The sequence below is a fragment of the Bison bison genome, unplaced genomic scaffold (assembly GCF_000754665.1).
Source record: "Bison bison bison isolate TAMUID 2011002044 unplaced genomic scaffold, Bison_UMD1.0 scf7180017864324, whole genome shotgun sequence".
In the NCBI taxonomy this organism is placed as follows: Eukaryota; Metazoa; Chordata; class Mammalia; order Artiodactyla; family Bovidae; genus Bison; species Bison bison.
This window is the reverse complement of record NW_011494896.1, coordinates 10679513-10688170: the sequence shown is the minus strand read 5'-3', so window position 1 is coordinate 10688170 and position 8658 is coordinate 10679513. Positions and strand designations below refer to the sequence as shown.

Below are 8658 nucleotides of genomic sequence, written 5' to 3'. Positions count from 1 at the left end.
TTAATGGATGAAATTCCTTCCAGAATCAGCTGGATCAGGAGTATGTGTCTCCTTTGTCTCCAGACAGTATCAGTTTTGCTTCTCAGTGCAGATGTCCCAAGAATAGACTCTTATTTTTTCTTATCTATTATCCAGCCCTTGGGGCTTCCCTAGTGGCTCAGATGGTAAAAGAGTCTGCCTGCAATGCAGGAGACCCAGGCTTGATCCCTGGGTTGGGAAGATCCCTTGGAGAAGGAAATGGCAACCCACTCTTGCCTGGAGAATTCCATGGATGGAGAAGCCTGGCAGGCTACAGTCCATGAGGTCACAAAGAGTTGGACACGACTGAGTGGCTAACACTGTACCTAGCCCTTGATGTGCCTTGTGACTTGAGGGATCTCATTTCCCTGACCAGGGGCTGAACCGAGGCCATGGCAGTGAAAGCGCCGAATCCTAACCACTAGCCAACCAGGGAACTCCCTGCCCTCTCAGCCTCATCAGCGGTAGGCTCAGAATGGTCCCCATTTCCAGATGAGAAAGCTGAGGAGTCTCAGGAGGGACTCACCCAGGGTCACCTGGTGATTCTAAGGCAGAGAACCCGAGTCTTCTACTCTGACTCAGGCTTTTCTGGGGGAGGGCACAGTTGCTGTTTGCTGCTGCATTTGGCATGGGGCAGGTGCCTCTAGGGTCAGAGCCAGCGTTGACAGGGTGTGTCCTCCTCCAGAGCCTAGAAGGAAGGTAGTTCCCCACCCTCCCCGTGGCCCCCCCCCCACACCGAGGAGCACTGGCAGTCTGCTTCCTCCTCCCCAAGGGCGGCCGAGTGCAGGTTCTAATCCCACCCTGCCAAGGCGCGTCTTTGTCCCTTGTTGGTTCTCAGCTTCCCCACCCGTGCCGTGGGGAGAGCAGGCATTATTCTACCTCCCTTCTGTGGCCTGGGATGGGTCAGGTGAGGTCCATGCCTCTAAAAACCCCGTTGCATGAATGCATCCAAGATATTCCTGAGTGGGTTCGTTGGTGACCATGGTGACAGCTGACCTCAGAGTGCCTGTGTGGGAGTGGGGGCGGATAGGCAGAGCTTGCCAGAGTGGTCAGGCCACGGACTGCACAGAGGCTGCACAGCTGGCCTTGGAGATCACACCCTCGTAGAATGGCTCCACTGACCAAGCTCCCAGCTGCCAGGCATGTATCATGTATTATGAGGCAGGTATCAAGTAGAACAGTAGGAAATTGCCAGCCTCTGATCCCTCGCTTTTTATCCCCATTTTACAGAAAAGAGGCTCATGCTATTATGTGGTCAAGGTCACACAATGAGTTGCAGGACTAAATGGGATTTATTCCAGGTCACACTTGAATGCAGGACTCCTCGTTCCTAATTTGATTTTCTTTCTACTTCCAGAGCCTTCCTTAGCGCCAGAACTCTATTTATGCCTGCCCCAGGTCTTTTTCCTCCACACATGATGTTAATATCTCATTGATTAGAATTTCTCCTTGGTTGCCTGAACACCAGGGTTTCTCGGCATTTTGGGTTGAAAGTATTAAGTCCACTAGTCTGGAGGGTAGGGGTTTGAGGGATGGTCTGCAAGGGACTGCTCAGGAAGGAGAGGACCAGGGCTGAATGCAGATTCATTTTTAAAGCACTTTTAAAGGCCTTTTGAGAGCACGCCTTACTTACATTGACACTCCACCAATGCATCTGTCTCCACCACCGGACTGGAATCTCCTAAGGGCGAGGACTTTGCTTCTAAAGCAAAAAGCATTGACACTTTTTGAGCACTTTCTTGTGCCCAGCACCATGCTAAGGCCTTTATATTTGTCTTCACAACAGCCCTACAGGGTGGAAATAGAGGCTCAGAGAGCCTCTATCATTCTGGATGGTAAGCAGAATGGATCCCGGATGACTCTCAAAGAATAGAGTCTAACACCATTCCAGACTTGGGGGATATGAACTTGTACTAAATGCTCAGGTGATTCTGAAGCAGCGAGGCCAGCATTCAGGAACCGCTATCTGTGCCCTAGCTACACCCTCTAACCGCAGTAAACTCCTCAGGGGCACCTACTCTGCAGTGACTGGTCCCTACCTGGAGGAGCTCACAGTCTGGTGAGAGAGAGAGAGAGAAATGAGTCCATTACATTGTAACACTTGTAGTAATGGAGGTTTGGTCTCAGTGGAGAGCTAGGACAGAGAAGGGAGTGTCTCCATAGGACCTGGCACATAGTTGGGGGTCCCACAGTATCTGTGGTTTTGAATAAAAGTTTCTGGCCCATCATCTATGAAATTTCTGGCGTGTCTTCACACCTACTCCAGGTCTTAAGAGAGTAGTTTTTACTGATCCAATAAGTTTAATTAAACAATTACCATATACTGACCCTTATACTGGGTCCTGCCCAGTATGGGATTAAACAAAAGAAGCAAAGAAATGATCCTGCCTTTTAGGACCTGAACCTGTGGGAACCAGCATGAGAGTCAGGAATCAAAGTGGGTCAGTTTAGGATGAAGTCTTCCAGAAGACAGCTCAAATGGAGAAGGGCAGAGATTTGGCTCAGAGGAATAAGGAATAACTCTCAACACACACTGCATCTGCTCATTCAGCAGATCCCTACTGTGTGCCAGGCACTGTGCTAGGTACTGGGGATACTGTGGTGAACAAAACCTGACTTGGTTCCTGCCCTCAGGAACCTATATATAGTGCAGGAGGATGACCCCAACCAAGAAATCATGATTAGTACTCTATAGGAGGATAGGATGCTGTGAAACTGTTAACAGGGGTGTTTGACCCATACAAGGACGTCAGGCAGGCCCTCTGTGAGGAAGAAGTTGGAGCTGAGGTTTGTAGTGTTAGCCAACCAGGGAGGGGACAAGCAAGTGCAAGCGCCCAGTGGCAGGGAGGATACAGTGAGCCCAAAGTGAGGGGCTGATGTAGGCTGAGGCTCGGGAGGTGACAGGCCCCCACTGTGCAGGGCTGAGCACAGAGACAAGGTGCTCTGCCTTGGTGGAGGAGATTCGAATCCATACAACCCGGCACTGTGTGATCCCAGCTACAGTGGACGAAGTGGCCAATGGAGGTGACCAATGGAGAAATCCAGTTGAGGGGTGAATTCAAGCCTGGAGGTCCAGGGAATTCTAATTAAGGTCTGGGTGTTTTAAGTGGCCTTTAGAGGAAAAACAGGACTTTGCCTGGTTGTATGAATATGTGTTCATGGTGGAGGTCTTGGGAGATAGGATGTTTCAGGTGAAAGGCACGGTGAAGGCGAAAGGCACGGTGAACACAAAGAGGAAAAGGGTAGGTCATTTGAGAAAGAGCAAGAAGCTGACTGGGGGCAGAATAAAGTGTGCAGGGATCTCTGGAAGCCCTGTCAGCCCTCCCTTCCTGGAGGAGTGATTTGTGTGTGCGCACAGCTCATCTTCCCGCAGGACATGACTTGGTCAGGGCTCTGGACAGCAGCTTCTAGATCCAGCTCTTACCTGCCTTGCCAAGAATGGACTAGGTGGTCAGGGAGGCCCCGGGGTGGAGTTGGGAATGGGTAGGGGAGAGGCAAAGGGGCGGAGCAAACGGGAAGACTCAGATGTTGCCTTTGTGAGATGCATCAGCAATAATTACAATCCACTGGGGCTTATTTATGTGCCAGGCATTGTGCTTTTACCTCATTAGGATACCTCCCAGGGACGAACGCATCGTTGCCCCATTACACGGATGGGGAGCTGGGGTCCAGAAAGGTTGAGCTGCTCGCCCCGAAGTCTCAGCACGCAGGAGACCACGTGGCGGGGGGAGGGGGGGGGCGTGGAGCTCGGTCCTGTCGGGCAGATTGTGACCCTGCTCCCTGTCCCCCACAGCCTGGTCACCATGGACAAGATCCTGGAGGCCGTGGTGACATCATCATACCCAGCGAGCGTGAAGCAAGGGCTCGTGCGGCGCGTGCTGGAGGCGGCGCGGCAGCCGCTGGAGCGCGAGCAGTGCCTGGCGCTGCTGGCGCTGGGTACGCGCCTCTACGTGAGCGGCGCCGACGAGCTGCCCCGCCGCGTGGGCTGCCAGCTGCTGCACGTGGCCGGCCGCCACCACCCGGAGGTCTTCGCCGAGTTTTTCAGCGCGCGCCGCGTGCTGCGCCTCCTCCAGGGAGGCGCCGGGCCGCCGAGCGCCCGCGCGCTGGCCTGCGTGCAGCTCTGTCTGCAACTGCTGCCCGAGGGGCCCGGGGCCGACGAGGTGTTTGCGCTGCTGCGGCGCGAGGTGCTGCGCACGGTGTGCGAGCGCCCGGGCCCCGCAGTCTGCGCGCAGGTGGCGCGGCTGCTGGCACGGCACCCACGCTGCGTCCCCGACGGCCCTCACCGCCTGCTCTTCTGCCAGCAGCTTGTGCGCTGCCTCGGCCGCTTTCGCTGCCCGGCCGAGGGCGAGGAGGGCGCCGTGGAGTTCCTGGAGCAGGCCCAGCAGGTGAGCGGGCTCCTGGCGCAGCTGTGGCGCGCGCAGCCCGCCGCCATCCTGCCCTGCCTCAAGGAGCTGTTCGCCGTTATCTCCTGCACAGGTGCGTGTGCCCTGGGGCCGCAGTGGGGCCCGTGTGTGCAGTCTTCTGCGTGGCGCGCCCGCTTGGTGGTGTGGTGTATGCACGCTAGTGCACAGGGGTGTGTGGGGGGATGTGCTTTTACTTAGCAGGCCCCTCCTGAGCTCCTGCGGGTGGAGGTGGGGGCTCAGATCCTGTGGTCCACTCCTCTAGAGGGCCAGGAGGAGTTGGGGGAGGGGGATGAGTGAGTCAACAGGAAGCGGGGATGGTCATCATGCTCTGTGGGTCAGGTGAGTTTCCAAGTGATGATTTTTGAGGCTGGCCTTGAGAGCTGGGCAGCGCCAGGCAGCAATAGGGTGCTCAGGGCAGGCAGAGGGGTAGATCCAGAGACATGATGGAGCCTGTACCTGTCAACTGTGAATTGTAAATCTTGGCCCTGTTGACAACTGTGGAAATTGGACTGTAGTTTAAATGGCTAAAATAAAATTTGTGCCTTCCCTGATTATAGGGTTGTTCATGGGAAAGGAAGGGAATGCACCTGGCTTGGAGGAACCAGGGCTGGGTGTGTAAGGACCTAGGTCTTTCATACAATTGGACAACAAATTTTGATGACTAATTTTTTTTTTTTTTAATGTCTATTCGGTTCACCTGGAATGTCCTTCCTCCCCTCAAGTTACATTGCCCTCTTTCCTGTTCTTTCCAGCTCCACTGTTACTATCTAAGGGCCTTGCCTATACAGGCGTAGTTAGGGGTTAGTACTTTTTTCTTTGCTCAGCTCAGGGCCAGAGCAGTGCCAGTGAAGGTCTGTTGAGTGAATGAGCTAAGGTGAGATAGAGGCTGGGATGCTGTAGGAGGCGAGGAGGTGGCCCCAGTGTGCTCTTTGCAGAGGGCCCCTAGTTCCTTGGCAGCATGAAGGACATGGGGTGCTAGGGGAGGGATGGGGCCCATTTGTCCTCTAAGCTCAGCCCCGGCCCCTGTTCCAGAGGAGGAGCCACCGTCTAGCGCCCTCGCCAGTGTGGTCCAACACCTCCCGTTGGAGCTCATGGATGGTGTCGTCCGGAACCTCAGCAATGATGACAGTGTGACGGACTCCCAGATGCTGACCGCCATCAGCAGGTGGGCTGAGAGACAAGTGGTGGTCAGGTCTCTCTCTGTGTCCCAGAAGCCCCTTCCACTGGGTGGGATTGCTGGGTTAGATTTAGTGTCAGAGGGCCCAGGCCCTCATGCTTGTTCAGTCCATCCATCCTTTGAGCCCTTCCTGTGCCTGGCCCAGGGCTGGATGTGGGAGACACACAGAGAGCTTTGCTCTAGTGATGCTCTCAGGCTGTCTACCAACTCTGTGACCCTAGACGAGTCAGCGGACTCTCTGAGCTTCAGTTGTCCCATCTGTAATAGCAGAGGTAGTATAAAAAGTTGTCAGGCTCCCATGGGGTCAATGATAGGAGATAAAAAGTACTTTATGAAGTGCTTTCTGAGTTTGGCAAGTATGGTAAACAGAGTTTGGGTACTTTTCAGCTCACAGAGCTCTTGTACATCCCCCACCTCATGTGAACATCATCACACCTGTGATCTAGCCACACCTGCCTGGCCAGTGACCTCAGAATATGACACCTACCCTCCTGCCTGCAGGCCTTTGGCTCTGCAGACTCCATCCGCCTGGCATCCCCCCTCCCCTACCATTCTTTCCATTCCTGTGTGCAGATCCACTGTCTCCTCCATTGGGCCTTCCCGGATTCCTTGTCTTTAGTGGGTGAGAGAGTGGGCTCTAGAAGTAAACTGCCTGAGTTCAAGTCTTGGCTCTCCCACTTCTTGCTTGTGTGATTCTGGGCAAGTTACTCAACCCCTCTCTGCCTCAGCATCCTCATGTGTAATTTGTAGTATAATTGGGCCCATCTTACAGGGTTGTTGTGAGGGTTGAATTAGGTAAGATGAGATGTTACATGGTGCCTAGAATAGTGCTGTGGTAGCTGTTACTACCATATTTACTACTTCTTTGTAGCAGGAGCTACCAAGTATAAAAATAATGATATTAGTGCTTTTTTTCCCAAGTACCTACTGTGTGGCAGCTTCATGGTCCGTGCATGCAGGTGTTATCTTGTGGGGGGGTCACAGGGGTTAATACATGTAAGGCAGAGCAGTGCCTGTTGTGGAATGAATAAATGTTATCGGTTAGCCATTGTTATCTCTTAATCCATACAACAACCCTGTGAGGTAGGTGTCGTCTCTATTTGACAGAGGAAGAAACTGAGGCTAAAGAGAGTAAGTGACTTGCTCCAGGTCACGAACGAAGGTTTGCTGGAGCCAGAGCTTCTGGCCTCGGGGCAGTACTTCTCCTGCCGTTGGGCCCCACAGTCCAGGCAGAGGTAGCTGAAAGCCCTGCTCTGCTACTGCAGCGCAGTGTGTGTGGGGGGAGGTTTGGGGCGTTGAGAGGGCCTGGCTTCCCTCCTGCCGGTCTGGGAGCCCCAGTCTCTGCCGGGTGCCTGTGCTTGGCTTGTTTATAGTCCCCAGGGTGTCCTGTTCATCCCCCAGATCCGAGGGCTGCCCTGTGTAGGTGTGAGTCAGTGTGAGGGGATCTCAGGTCAGTATGGCTGGTCCCTGGGCTGCCCGCTCCCAGGCATTTGGGGCTCCCTGGTCCTTGTGTCGCTGTCACTCCCCTCACCAGGATGATCGACTGGGTGTCCTGGCCCCTGGGGAAGAATATTGACAAGTGGATCATTGCACTGCTGAAGGGTCTGGCCGCTGTTAAGAAGTTCAGCATCTTGATCGAGGTTTCACTCGCCAAAATTGAGAAGGTTGGTGGGCCCCTGTCCTAGCCCTGGCCTCTGGCCTTTCCCGCTAGTCTCTTGCCAGGGGCAGTGCAGGTCTGGGAGGCAGAGCACTGAGGCTCCCACCCAAGCTCACTGTGACCTGGGACAATTCACTGCTTTCCTTTGGGCCTCAGGTTTCCCCCATTCATTCCTCTGACTCTTCATTCAAGTGTGTGCATCTGTCACTTTTGGTGCATCCATCCATCAGATATCTGACCGTCTTGCTGTCCATTTCACCAGCTGTCCATCCACCCAAGTCTGTGAGCACCTCTGTGTTCTGGCTCCCTCATGGGTCTGCTGCTTTGACTCCGGTGTCTCTGGCCCCCTTTCAGGCCTGTGGCTACACTTGGCCCTGGGTGGCCCAGGTCTGTGGGACTCCTGACCAGGTTTTTTTTTCCAGGTTTTCTCCAAGCTTCTGTATCCCATTGTCCGGGGCGCCGCCTTGTCCGTCCTCAAGTACATGCTTCTGACCTTCCAGCACTCTCATGAGGCCTTCCACCTGGTAAGGACACCTGCATGTTGCCCTGAGGATGGGTGGGTGGCCCTGCATCCCCCAGTGGTCTGGCTAGAGGCCAGACGTGTTGTCTCTGTTGGGGCTTAAGGGGTTGGAGCTTGAAGGCTAAGACCTCCCAGTCCTGGATGTTAGCACTGGAAGAGACTTGAGATCCAATTTTACAGATAGAAAACTGAGGTCAGAGAATGCATGTGATGCTCCCCCTGGGCCCTGAGTACCGGCCTAAAATGAACGGCAGCAGTGTTTCTTGGGTGCCAGCTGTGTGGCAGGCACAGTGCTAAAGACATTACACATGTTCATTCATTTTACTCCCAGAGTAGCCCCAAGACAGGTTTTTGTCATTTTCTCCATTTTTCAACTGAAGAAACTGCACATTAGGGAGATTAGATGGCATGTTGCAGGCACACTGCTGGTGAGTGGTACAGGGAAGATTCCAGCTGAGTTGGTTTCACTGAGTTGGTCTGACCCAGTGTAGGTCAGGAGTCCATCAGGAGTCCAGTCTAAACCCTGCTGTCCATCAGCACCCAGGAGGCCTGGCCTCAGCTCCGGGCCCTTTCTGCTGCCTTCTGGGCCCTCCCTTGGGAAGAGCAGCCTGCAGCCCTGCAGAAGGGGCCCAGGATTCTTGTGGCCCTTGATCAGTGCTGAAAAATGCTTCCTGACTTGTGCAGTGGGAAGAGCACCGAACCAGGGATTGGGGTTGCATGGGGTTGGGTCTCAGCTCTGCCATTGATCAGATGTGGTGACCTTGGGCCAGACACTTAGCTCTCAGAGCGTGGGTTGGGGGTAAACCCTTAGGCTGGTGGAACAGGGTTAGATGAGGTCACATTTGTCGTAGCCTGTTACGTGCAAGGGACTTCATATATATAT

General features: G+C 54.2%; 1 protein-coding gene across 1 annotated transcript in view; it reads left to right on the top strand.

Moving 5' to 3' along the window:
* USP35 (ubiquitin specific peptidase 35) overlaps nt 1-8658 on the top strand; it is a 66953-nt gene that overhangs the window by 2947 nt on the left and 55348 nt on the right. Inside the window, exons 2-5 of the mRNA XM_010853254.1 lie at nt 3812-4494; nt 5454-5586; nt 7133-7262; nt 7678-7779. Coding sequence (XP_010851556.1) covers nt 3822-4494; nt 5454-5586; nt 7133-7262; nt 7678-7779 — 1038 coding nt within the window. The 5' untranslated portion in view covers nt 3812-3821. The remainder of the gene's footprint in view (nt 1-3811; nt 4495-5453; nt 5587-7132; nt 7263-7677; nt 7780-8658) is intronic.